This window comes from Neopelma chrysocephalum, unplaced genomic scaffold, assembly GCF_003984885.1.
Source record: "Neopelma chrysocephalum unplaced genomic scaffold, ASM398488v2 Primary Assembly neopelma1_97390, whole genome shotgun sequence".
Lineage (NCBI taxonomy): Eukaryota > Metazoa > Chordata > Aves > Passeriformes > Pipridae > Neopelma > Neopelma chrysocephalum.
Genome location: NW_020926031.1, coordinates 1,935,684 through 1,947,213, shown reverse-complemented (window position 1 = coordinate 1,947,213; position 11,530 = coordinate 1,935,684). Strand labels below are relative to the sequence as shown.

At 62.6% G+C, this 11,530-nt stretch overlaps 3 protein-coding genes across 5 annotated transcripts; 1 reads left to right on the top strand and 2 right to left on the bottom strand.

Moving 5' to 3' along the window:
• Positions 1-1,111: 1,111 nt before the first annotated feature.
• On the bottom strand, positions 1,112-6,090 carry ZFYVE27 (zinc finger FYVE-type containing 27). Of its 2 annotated transcripts, XM_027672090.1 has the most exons (12): positions 5,861-6,090; positions 5,711-5,781; positions 5,453-5,639; positions 5,180-5,275; positions 4,887-4,999; positions 4,044-4,174; positions 3,606-3,677; positions 3,427-3,447; positions 3,094-3,238; positions 2,753-2,799; positions 2,127-2,208; positions 1,112-1,901 (listed from the first exon to the last, which is right to left on the bottom strand). In XM_027672090.1, the coding sequence occupies exons 1-12, from the start codon at positions 6,055-6,057 to the stop codon at positions 1,837-1,839; spliced, it is 1,227 nt and encodes a 408-aa protein (XP_027527891.1). In that variant the 5' UTR covers positions 6,058-6,090; the 3' UTR covers positions 1,112-1,836. The 2 variants fall into 2 exon arrangements, with proteins under 2 accessions (XP_027527891.1, XP_027527893.1); XM_027672092.1 differs by lacking the exon at positions 3,427-3,447.
• A 1,347-nt stretch (positions 6,091-7,437) lies between these two features.
• MARVELD1 (MARVEL domain containing 1) lies at positions 7,438-10,101 on the bottom strand. 2 transcript variants are annotated; one of them, XM_027672101.1, is made up of 2 exons: positions 8,996-10,101; positions 7,438-8,861 (listed from the first exon to the last, which is right to left on the bottom strand). In XM_027672101.1, the coding sequence occupies exon 1, from the start codon at positions 9,872-9,874 to the stop codon at positions 9,347-9,349; it is 528 nt and encodes a 175-aa protein (XP_027527902.1). In that variant the 5' UTR covers positions 9,875-10,101; the 3' UTR covers positions 7,438-8,861; positions 8,996-9,346. The 2 variants fall into 2 exon arrangements, with proteins under 2 accessions (XP_027527902.1, XP_027527903.1); XM_027672102.1 differs by having other exon boundaries at positions 7,438-8,457.
• A 355-nt stretch (positions 10,102-10,456) lies between these two features.
• AVPI1 (arginine vasopressin induced 1) lies at positions 10,457-11,405 on the top strand. The gene is made up of 2 exons (XM_027672098.1): positions 10,457-11,132; positions 11,213-11,405. The coding sequence occupies exons 1-2, from the start codon at positions 10,459-10,461 to the stop codon at positions 11,271-11,273; spliced, it is 735 nt and encodes a 244-aa protein (XP_027527899.1). The 5' UTR covers positions 10,457-10,458; the 3' UTR covers positions 11,274-11,405.
• The last annotated feature ends 125 nt before the right edge of the window (positions 11,406-11,530 follow it).

Below are 11,530 nucleotides of genomic sequence, written 5' to 3'. Positions count from 1 at the left end.
GTATGTTCAGAGAGTGAGTGCTGAGCACACCACCACAGAAATAAACATTGTCAATTATGACATTTAACTGCAAAACTTAAAATGCATAAATAAAACCCCATCTCCCACAGCGTAAGTTTATCTGTAGTCCTCTGTATTCTGTGTCATTAGCATCTTTCCAGGGAGTGTTCAGACATACATGGTCATCGTGCTCATTGCTCCAAGTGTTTTCTCTAGAAAGATAAGTAACTCCTCTGCCTCCCACGGTTGGCTGTCTGAGCTCCACAGCTCACCCTCCCCAGCCCAGTACTCAACCCACTGCAGACACACACACAAACACAACCCCACAGCTCTTGGGGTGCTACACAGCCCTACCCACTGCTACAGCTGCTCCACTGCCCCCAGTAACTGCTGAGCCAGTCCCCCCGCACACACAGCATAACCCAGACACCCTCATCATCAATGCCAAGTCCAGCTTTTCCCCAGATTTCCATGGGAAGGGGTTTATTATCCACAGCCAAGAGGAGCTGCCCCATACAACTCCCACAGTGGTGGGATGTACAACCCGCAGCGAGGTCTGGGCTCCAGTGACTTCTCAGACTGGTGGGTGTCACAACTTGGTGGGCACTCCAGCCAAAGAGCACTGGCCCCCCCAGATTCCCTGGCTGGGGGGAAGCTGCAGCTGGCTGGCAGGGACCCAGGCCGTGGCGGTTCCCAGCTGCACAGCAGCCAGGGTCACATTCCCGGAATAGCTGGGAGCTTTGCTGTTCACACAGGGAAAGGTCATCCTTGTGCACACAGGCAGCTGGTGGGACCACCGCATGGGTAGGGCAGGGGAAGGAGCAGCCACAGAAGGCAGAGGAAGCGCAGCAGCTCCTGTCAGAGCTGAGGTGTTCCCTGGCTCCAGCCCAGCAGGATCCAGCCCTGGCACAGCCAAAGGGTGGCTGCACACAGCTCTGAGCAGGGAGTAAATAAGGCTACAGTAGGACAGAAGATGGAAACTCCAGTAAAGCACGGAGAGCTGGTGGCAGAGACACACCCTTTCTCCATGAGCACCTGCAGGGCCAAGGCCACAGAGGTATCAGTCACCTGGGACTGGGACAGCTTTCACTGGGACAAGACAAGAGCCAGCTAAGGACAAGAGATTTATTGGTCATTCTCTATATGCAATTATATATTAATCTGTATTAGAAAGCAGCAGTCACTAAGTGCACAGAGCAGCACCAACTCCTGCCTCTTCTCACACTGGAGACACGGCCACACAGCCCAGCCCAAACTCACCCTCCTCTGCACTACAGCCAAATCCAGGGGTAAAAGACTAAACCTGCAGGTGGTGAGGCCAAGGAGCACAGGAGTGACCAGCAGGGTCTCAGCTGACCAGGACCAAGGACCACATCTCCTGGAGGTGCAGGTAGAGTTCTGACTTGATCCCAAAAATACAGTCATTTATAGCACAGTGCTGGGAAAGGTAGGGACAGAGCCCTGAGGTTGTTCCACCCCAACCAGGAGGTGAAGGGAAAGATGGCTCCTCCATCACTGAGCCAGGCCACAGGGCCTGGGCAAGCACATGGCAGGGCGCAGCAAGTGCCGGAGAGCGCCCAGGGCTTGGAGCAGCTGCAGGGATGGGGCACAGCCATGGACAATATTCCACCACAGGGACTCAGCCTTTGCGTGGCAAGGAGAGCTGGTCAGGCCCTAGCCTGGCTCTAGCGGGAGGAGCAGAGAGTGCAAGCATCCTCTGTCTGGGGAATGCCACGCTGGGATCCAAACAGTCCAGGTTCCTGGTGGCAAGGGTGCCTGCCCGCTGTCCCAGGTGTCAGGCAGTGCAGGCCACAAGAGCTGGCTGGGTCTGTTTCATCACTTGATGAGCACCTGGTTGCACAGAGCACACACAAACACCGTCTCCCTCTGAGCCTCCGGGGCTGGAAAGGAAAGCAGGTGTCAGAGATGCTCCCCCTTTCCCACCACAGGCTAGGGACCCCAGCCACGGAGCTGCTCGGAGAGCTGCAAACCCATCGCTGCTCTGTCCTGAGCCAGGCTGCACTGGGCAGGTCCTGTCTACCCTCCCCACCAGGGCTGGGGCAAATCCTAGGGCAGACAGCACAGGTGGAAGCAGGAGCTCTGCCCTCCTCCACCTTTCCACTCACCCGTGGCTCCCATCACAGCCTTGGGGACTTTGAAGGAACAACACCTGGAGCAGAAGCTGTTCCCACAGTTACTGCAGCTCCGCTGTGGAGAGAGATGGAGGTGAGTCCCAGGTGTATATCAGACTAACCCAGGAATAAGGGAAGGGCGCCACAAGTCTGCAGAAGGGGAGGCAGCAGGAAGACAGCAATGTGAGCCTGGAGGGGACAGGAGATATATCCTTCCTAGAACTGCCCAGGGACTGTGTGCCAAGTGTCACACACAGGCTCAGATAAGGCAACAGGGTGGCATTTGTTTCTGTCATTCCCACAAGCAGACCCACACTCTGCTTCACCAGAAATCTCTCGGGCCACAGGACATGGACTAAACCAGGACACAGAGCTACAACAGCACATGTGGGTTTGGTCTGAGTCAGCTTCCAAAGCAGTAAAGGGACAAACGCTCCACAGTGCAAGGGATTCCTGGCACCATTAAGCACATGGCAACACCCAGCACTTAGCTGAGGTCACCTGGGCTGAGACCAAGGCCAGACACCTGAGCTGCTGGAGAAAGCCAGGGCAAGCCAGACATGGGCAACACCTCTGCCCCAGGTGCACCCAGCAAGCAGGGATAGAAGCCAAATACTCACCCTCTTCTTGAGCACAGAGAAGGTGGCTGCACAGCCCGTGCAGCTCCCTGAAAGAAAGAGAGCAGAGGTCAGACAGGGCTCTGATGCCTGGAGCTGCGAGCGGTAGAGGAACGCCCACAGCTGTTGTAAAGGTTCAGCTTGGAGATGACGTTCCTGCACCTTCCCATCCTTGCCTTTCCTAGGTAGGGCTGGGAACATGGAGAGGGGAAGGTCACTGGAGGTGTCAGCGCAGCCCTGGCAGATACTACACCACTGTCCACTTCAAGTCTCATGGTCACCACTGGAAGCAGCACAGATCCCTCTGCTGAGCTCCCCCAAGTAGCACCCGCTCCCAAACTTACCGAAGTTGTTGCTGGGGTAGCGCTTGCGCAGGCGCTCGGTCAGGCGTGACACCTTGCTGCGGATCACTTCGTTTTTGCTCATAAAACCATTGTCTGGGAGGCTGAGGTCAAAATCTGTTGAGCACTGAGAGCTCTCGTCATCCTCCTGCAGAGAGCAGAGCAGTGGCTGGGGCCATGCCGAGGGCTGCAGGGCAGCCCACCCCAGAGACGGGTACCCAACAAGCAGGATGCTCCACCTGGCATCACCACAAGCCACTGGCAAACCAAGAAAAGGCTGCCAGCTCCAGTGGGAGGAGATGCTCCTCTTGCACACCTTGGCATGGCAGTACTCACCATGACCAGCAGCTGGTTCTCCTTCTCCCGCAGCATAGGAAGAGATGAGGGTGAGCACAGACGGAGTCAGAGGCACCCAGCCCCACAGCCACCCTCTCTGAGCACCCAGCTTGCCCACCAAGGCCCTTTCCCACCTCAGCTGCCCTTCAGGCACAGCCCACCTCCCACCAGGCTCAAACCTCAATAGCATCTTTGAACTCTTCATCAGGCTCTGCCTCCTCCGCCTCCTCCACGCTGCCAGGGGTGAGGTCCTGCAAGAGATTCACATAGCTAGTCCAGCTGTTCTCCTGCCTCTGTTCAAAGGTGGACCCACATTCCTGCAGGAGATTCCAGGACAATGGACCAGGCCTTGGGCAGCCCCATGAGAAGACACGAGTCCCTGAAGGTGAGATGAGGCCCCGTCTCCCCAGACCACATCCTTAAGTGTGGCAAAAGGACTTGAGCCAATCCCCCGGGGCAGCAGAACAGTCTCCCAATAACTCAGGAGTAGTTCACAGGCTTCCTGCAAAGCTGGCAGCTCGAACAAGTTTGTGGGTAGAGGGACAGAGGCACGGTCAGATCGTGGGGCTGACTCTGCAACTCCCACCCCCCAGCTGCCAGCCCCGTCCCTATCTCACCTCTGCGCTGGTGGGTGTGGGGGTCCGATCTGGGGCAGCAGCTGCTGGCAGGGGTTCAGCAGGCTCTGGAGTGCTCTCGAGGGGTTTGGTGCCCACACACTGCTCAATCAAGGCCTTGAGCTCCATTATCACTGGTAAGGGGAGAAAGCAGCTGGAGCAGGGTGGCACTTTCCTTCTCCCAGCCCCACCACACAAAAGCCATCTCCAAGAGTTGATCTCCAGGGCCCAAGGTGGGACATTGGCACATACAATCTTGACCCCTTAGGTACCCTGAGCCCCCCTTTGCTCACACATCAAAGTCAGGGCAGTAAGGAACCCCTCTAACACCTGCCCCAGCTCAGGATAGGGAACAGCAGAGGCCTTAGTTACAACTCAGACACATCCAATGCTCCTCTGGCATGTGCCACAGAACAGGGAGTGCCTCCAGCTCCTCTCTCTTCCAATGGCACGTTTTCAGACCTGTGTCATACATTGCCACAGGCACTGAACACATTTCAAGTCCTGAAGAGCAGGGTCAGGGATTGAGAGGAGTGGTGATGCTCATGCACAGGCTGCATTACCAGGCCATGGTTTGCCACAGTGCAGAGAAGAGAACAGCACCCAGGCTGGGACACACATCAGGAGAGAATCCCATCTCCAACAGCTAAGCCCTGGGACCACACCACCCACCCTGGGCTGTTGAGCACCATCACAGGGCACTGTTGCCCTTGGTGGGGGGTTCAAAAAGAGCCTGACATTGTGCTCATGTGAGGGTGCTGGGAGAGGCCTAGGGCAGGATACCTGGCCTCAGAGGGCCTTTCCCCAACCCATCCCACACAGGACACTTCCAGGGAGTTCTCATACCTTGGTAGAACTGGGTGTTGCCCAGGAACAGGGTGCTGTTGATGATGGCCAGGACCCAGCAGAGGGGCAGTAGGTAAAGGACACAAACAGTGCCCAGCAGTGCCCCATAAAACCTACAAAAAACAGCAGGATACTGCGGTCAAGTTGGAGCAACTCACACCACAGCATAAAACCCCTTCCTTCATCAGGTGTTCCACTTGCTCTCTCCAAGTACCAAACACATCAAATACAGCTCCGCAGGCCCCCTCTCCCCACCAAGCCCACCACAGGGTGTCTGACCCGGTACTACTCACTGGGAAGAGACAGTGGGGTTCTCCCAGTACAGCACACGGTACACGGCCTCACAGCTGCAACACATCCCGCTCAGAAACCCCTCCAGCTGGATCAGGCTGTGAATAAGACCTCATAGTCACAAAAAAGCCTCACAAACACACACTCTGACTCCCCCACACGGGTTACAGTGGCCAGCCTGGCACAAACCCAGACTCTCTGCAGAACCCCAGAGAAGCCTTCTCGGTTGCAGAGGCCCCCACAGCCCCAGAGCTGGGGTGGCCTCAGGGACTCACAAGCTCTTGACCTGGGCGATGGCCTCCTGCCGGGAGAGCTGCACCTTGCGCAGGTCCTCCCTGCGGATGCTGTGGTACCTCCTGCGCACCAGCTCCGGCTCCGAGGGCCGGGCCCGGCACGACTCCTGCAGGTAGCCCAGTAGAGCCGGCACCGCGACCAGCAGGGCGAGCATCGAGTACCAGGCGGCTGGAAGAGGTGGGACAGCGTCAGCCCGGGGGGGTCTGGGGAGGAGACCGGCCCCGACCCCCGACACGCACCTTGTCCGAGGGTGAGCAGGAGGAAGTTGAGGCCGAGGCAGACCAGGAGGGAGCACACGGGCCGCTGCCACCTGCCGAGACAGGGGGAGGCGAGGGACGTGAGGCCCCGGAGACGATCTCGGTACGGGTCCCAGTCCACCCCATACCTACCTCAGGAGGGAGCGGACGCCCTCGGCCGCGTCCCGCAGCGGCTCCAGGTACAGCTCCAGCCGCCGGTAGCTCCGCACCAGCTCCAGCAGGTCGAAAGCGGCGGCGGCCTTGGGCGGCGACGGCTCTGCCGGGGCCTCACCGACGCCCGCCGCCCCTTCGGAGCCGCCCGCCGCCCCGTCCCGCTCCACCGCCTGCATGACGGCACCAGGGCCGCACCGGGACGGGGCCGCACCGGCAGCACCGCCCTCGGCCGCTGCCGTGACGCGGCGGGCGCGCCGCGAGTGCAGCCAATCGGGGAGCCGGACCAGGGCGCGGCGCCGCGCGCAGCCAATCAGAGGGACGGACCGGGGCGCGGCGCACGGGCCCCGCCCCCGCGGGGCGGAGTGGGCGGTGCCGGAAGCGGCGGCGGCTCCTCCGGTGCCCGGTGCCGCCCGGCCCTGCCCGTGGCGCTCCGTGTGGGTCCTGCGTGAGGATGGGTCTGGTCTAGACACGAAGCTCGGCCCAGACCCGCGGTTAATCAGCGTCCTGGCCCTGTCTCGGTTCACCTCTGCTCTGGTGTAGCGCTCAGTCACAGCCTGGATCCCGTCCCAGTCCGGGGCTGAGCACGGATCCGTTCCAGTCGTGGTCCAAGGCTCAGTCCCAGACTGGGTCTTGGCATGGCCTGCACCTAGCCGTGTCGGGCACAGTGGGTTTGTCCCCGTGAGCCCATTGCTGTGGCACCTCTCCCCAGGGAGAGACCAGGGCGCAGCCCCACACACATGGGCCCCGCGAGGGAGCGGCAGGTTCCCTCCAGACCTGTAACCGTGGCTGGCAGCTCACCTGCTGCCCCTCCGTGTCCCCGCAGCAGCCCAGCCCTGGGTGCACGGGCACTGCCCTGCACAGCAGCTCCCCATCTCCCTGGGCACCACGAGCTGTCCTGACAGGTGCTTGCAGTAGAGCAGGGCTGCTGGCTCCCAGGGATGCTCTGGGGATCCTGGGCTTCCTTCGATTCCAAAAGGCAAGGATCTCATAATACTCCATGCAACCTTGTTTTACCCTTGTGCTGACTCCTGGGCAATGAGGGCTCAACAATGCTGTCGGCTGTCCACAGCCTCTGCTGAACAGGGGAGGCTCAACCCCATCCCAACAGTGCATCACAGGATCACTGTGCCAGTGCACAGTGCATCACTGGAGCCAGTCCTGGGAGATGCCGGCTGCCCCTAGGCAGTCCCTGACCCTCCGAGGGCCCAACAGCATGGGCATGACTGCCTAGCAGTGTCCTGGCCCAAGGACAGAGGGCTCTTTCAGCCCTGAGTGACAAAGCCCATAGGAATGCAGCTCCATCCTGTCCTCAGTGCATCCCTGCAACCACATAGCCCTGGGGACTCAGTCTCCCTCTGCTCCGCCAGGCACTGAGAAGTGCCAGTGGAGCCTGCCTGTGACCCTAGAGCACCCCAGGACATTGTGACCACGTCCAGGGGCTCCAAGCAGGGAGGCCCCAGGACAAAGGGCTACAGGACTACAGAGCTGGGGGTGATCCCAGCTCAGACCTCGTACTCAGCAGGTCCCAGCCCCAGCACAAAGCCCCAGACACCCAGTGAGCGCCAACATTGCTTTATTTGGAATGTGAATCCACGGGCACCAGAGAGGAGGCTGTAGGGGGACAGAGCCAGCATGACAGACAGGGCTGCAGAAAGCCAGAGAAAGGCACTTGTGCTGGCAGAAGCACAGAGGGCATTTTGGGCAGCCTGGGCCAGGGGCTGCACCAGAACAGGTGGAGGCAGGTGATGTCAGGGACCAGCCCTGACAGGGCAGGGACAGCACATCCCACCCAGGGAAGGGACACATGGCCCAGGGGTTGGCAGGGCCCCTGAGCACAATGGATATCTGCTGGGACAGCACCTCACGATGGAAGTGGGGACCCAGTACCAACCCCAAACCCCTTCAAGCCCCAGGAGGATAACAGCTGCTGCTCTCCACCTCAAAAAAGGCACCAGGGAACCCCAGGCAACAGCCAGACGCTATGCCCAGCTGCTGGGGACACCCACCCCACTGATTTGAGCTCATACAGAGACTGGGGCAGACCTTCCCTCGCACCAAGACCAAAGGAGAGGATCTGCCTCCAGGCAGGGCAAGGAGGGCTTGTGGCAGGACAGCCCTGGTGTGGTGCTCCTCCAAAAATTCTGTCTCTGGCTGCCTGTTTCTCCAGTTGGCCCTACATGGCCTCCTCAGGGCTTGGCACTTGGTGGATTGTGGAGGCTGATCCAAGGCTGGGCCGGCTCCAGTGGCAGTGTCCTCTTCTCCTGTTCTCCAAGACAGGCTGTGTCCCCACAATGCCCGGTCCCAGTTCCCCCATGGCCAGAGTGCCAGCAGCAGCCCAGCACTACCATGCTCACCCTTCCACCTTGCCACAGTCTCCAGGCACTGCCTGGTCCCAAGATGAAGTCGGAGAGTCCAGAGACCAGAATCTTCTGGGATGATAAACCAAGTGCAGCAGAGCCAGGCAGGGCTGCAGGCCAGCCTCCAGAAACATCAGTGAGGCTGTGCCTGTCCCTTTTGGAGCAGCCTGGCCCCGGTCTGCTTCAGTGGCTCTGGGTGGCTCGGAGCCACAAACCTCTCTGCAGAACAGCAGAAGAATGACCCCAAGACTGGCCCCTTCAACCCCCAGGGGCACCTGGCCCCATCCTGGGGCTGTACAAACTCCAAGGTTGGAGGAATTTACCCCCTGCCCAGGGTAAGACCCCACTCGTCCTTCCCCTTGTCCTGCAGTGATGGAGGCCTTGCTGCCCTGCTCAGACCCCAGACCGGACCTGGGTTGTTGCCGGGGGCCAGGGGTGACGCTGGGTCTGGTTGTGTGGTACCCGGGTGTCTCCACACCCCCAGAGCGCAGGGCAGGGAGGGGCTGAGCCCCGTGGGGCTCCGATAAGATGAAGGATGTTTTCAGGCCAGACAGAAGGAGGGGCCCGGGCTAGGGAAGCTGAGTTCAGAGCCTCTGTTAGGGAATTGTGGAGGCGCCACGCAGCTGGAATGGCGAGAAGGGGCTGCCAGTGGGTTGGGGTGGTTTTTATGCCCACCCAACCCCACTAGGCACCACTGCCCCCTTCTCAGCTCTCCCAGGCCAGTTCCCCTCCACCCTGGGGAGAGGTCAGCACCCACCTGAGTATGCAGCATCTGCAAGGTCGGGAGCAGGGGAGTTTGGCAGAAGTCCTGGAGGAACTCCCAAAAATTGATATTCCTCTTAGGGGCTCTCCACTTGGGTCCTTCCTTGGGTTCAGAGATGGGAGAAGCGCCTGTACAGTGGCTGGGTGTCCATGATGTCTCGGTGCGTTGCAGGGAAAGGTGTGCTTGGGGAAGGCCTCTATCTGTCCATCCATCTGTGCAGGGGTCTCTGGAGGAGTTGCAGTGCAGTCAGCCAGGAGGGGATGGGGCAGCAGGGTCACTTTGTCCCAGAGAGGGGCTGTGCTCTGTCTGTGAGCGAGAAGAAGGGGAGCCAAGTGGCTCAAGGTCTCAGATGATGTCACGCTGGTCCCGGCAACGCCGTGACAGGCAGTAGAGCCCGGAGAAGAGGTACAGGCAGGCAGCGATGCCCCCGCAGACAGAAGCACTCAGGTAGGCACCGTAGAGGCAGTGCTGGCTGTAGCCTGGCAGGTTGCAATAGCTTCTCTGACCGGCCTTGTGGCCCATGATGCCAGTGGCGGCTGCATAAAGCCCCACACCCAGCGCCAGGTCGTGCACCAGGTTGGTGAGGAGCCAGCGGGAGCCCAGCCAGGGCACCAGCTCCCAGCGCCCCAGCAGGCTCAGCCCGAAAAGGGCCAGGGTGAGGAGCCAGACCAGGACGGCGGCGAAGAGGGCGAAGTGGGCCGCCCCCTCGTACTTGTGAGCCGCCACCGTCACCCAGAAGGCAGCGCCCAGCGCCAGTTGCCCCAGGCGCAGCAAGCCCAGCGGGCTCCGCAGGTAGGCGCGGTGGAGGCTGAGCGAGCCGCGGGCCGGCGGCCCCGGGGGCGGTGGCACTGACGGAGGAGCCGTGCGAGCCATGGCGCGGCCCTGACTGCTCCGGCGCGGCTCGGGCGGGACTCAGGGCCCCGGCAGCGACTTCCTTCCCCGGCCGCTGCCAAACATCTGGCACTTTTACGGTCCTCCCCGCGCGGGGCCTCTCTCCTCTCCTCCCCGCCCCGCCTCCGCCTCCCGCCGCTCCTCCCGCCGGCCCACCGGACACCCGAGGGCCGACGCGGATGCCGCCGTCGGGCACGAACCGCCGTGCCCCTTCCGTCCCGCCGCCGCCGAGGGAGCCCCTCCGTAGGGCGCGAGAGGCGGCGGCGGGAGGCCGCGGGAGGCGACGGCCGGTGCCGGCGGCGAGTCCCGGGGACAACGCACCGGGACGCCGCGCGGCGGCCGGCGGGGGGCGCGCGCAGGGGTTCCCCCCCTACGTCACTCGGGATTCCCCTTGGAGTGACGCGCGCCGTGGCTCCGCCCGGGGGCGGGGTCTCGTCCGCTGCCCGTGACGTCACCTGCGCCACGTGGCCCCCTCCGACAGGCGGTGCGGCCGCGCCCCTCGGCGCCGATTGGCCCTGGCAGCGGGGGGCGGGCGGGGATTGGCGGCGGGGCGGGCGCGGCGGTGAATGAGCGGCGCGCGGGGCAGTGGCGGGACCCCGGCGCGGTGCCGCGAAGCGAGTCCGGGAGCGCAGCGAGCGCCGGGCGGACCCGCCACCGCCAGGTCTGTGCGAGGGGCCGTCGGGCGCGGGGCGGCGGCGGAGCAAAAGTGGGTCACGGTGGGGCCCAGCGCCCTCGGGCAGGGCGGGACCGGACTTGCGTGCGCCGGCTCAAGCCGGGGCGCCTCCCGCGTTCCTGAGCGGCCCCGCCCGCGCGGCTGGACTCCTGCCCAGTGCCCTTCCCCACCGCCCGCTCTTCCTTACCGGGCATCCGCGCAGGATCCCCGGGGAGGCGGGCCGGGCCGGGCGGCGAAAGCAGAGCCTGACACCGTCTCTTCCGTGCCTACAGCGGCCGGGGCCATGGGCACACCGGCCTCGGTGGCGAGCGACCCTCCGGGGCGGGCGGCGCCAGTAGCCCGCGGCCGTAAGCGGGCCTCGGCCAACATCTTCCAGGGCGTGGGGCTGCTGGAGCTGCGGAGCCTGTTCCAGAGCGGCGGGGCCGAGCGGCCCGAGGAGCGTGCCCGCCTCGTCTGGCGGTATGCGGGCCAGCGGCGCATGGCGCGGGCCCTGCGGCGGCTCCGGCGGCGGCGAACGGCCTGGCCCGGCGGCGGGATGGCGGCGCTGCGGCGCTTCGGCCACCTGCGGTAGGTGTGGGCCGGGGCAGCGGGGAAACCGGGGAAAGCCCGGCCGGACCACGCCCCTAACACAGGTTTCTTCCCGGTAGGATTGCGGAGAAGGAGCTGGAGAGCGACTGCGGGGCCGAGACAGACTCGGGGTCCGTGTAGCAGCGCTGAGCGGCCAGGGCCCTGGAGTGTGGCTGCTGGAGAGGGGGTGTCGGCACTGCCGGGCTCTCCGAGGACACTAAGTGTATTGGGCAGGGTGCAATGAATGGTTAATAAAGGGTGGATAGTGGTGGCTGTGAGGCTCTAGCTGTGTCCTGCCCATCCTGGCCTTCCCCCAGGGTGGCAGGACCGAGGTCCAGGCCATTGTACTGCACCCAGTGCAATGGGAACAGCCTCACAGAACGGGTCAGGTTGGAAGG

Excerpts from the sequence above, each read along its gene's own strand:
- ZFYVE27 (XM_027672090.1), bottom strand. The coding sequence starts at position 6,057 with ATGCAGGCGGTGGAGCGGGACGGGGCGGCGGGCGGCTCCGAAGGGGCG. Across the intron at positions 5,782-5,860 it reads GGCGTCCGCTCCCTCCTGAG|GTGGCAGCGGCCCGTGTGCT; the intron begins GTAGGTATGGGG and ends CTGTCTCGGCAG. Across the intron at positions 5,000-5,179 it reads AACCCCACTGTCTCTTCCCA|GTTTTATGGGGCACTGCTGG; the intron begins GTGAGTAGTACC and ends TGTTTTTTGTAG.
- MARVELD1 (XM_027672101.1), bottom strand. The coding sequence starts at position 9,874 with ATGGCTCGCACGGCTCCTCCGTCAGTGCCACCGCCCCCGGGGCCGCCG.
- AVPI1 (XM_027672098.1), top strand. The coding sequence starts at position 10,459 with ATGAGCGGCGCGCGGGGCAGTGGCGGGACCCCGGCGCGGTGCCGCGAA. Across the intron at positions 11,133-11,212 it reads CGGCGCTTCGGCCACCTGCG|GATTGCGGAGAAGGAGCTGG; the intron begins GTAGGTGTGGGC and ends TCTTCCCGGTAG.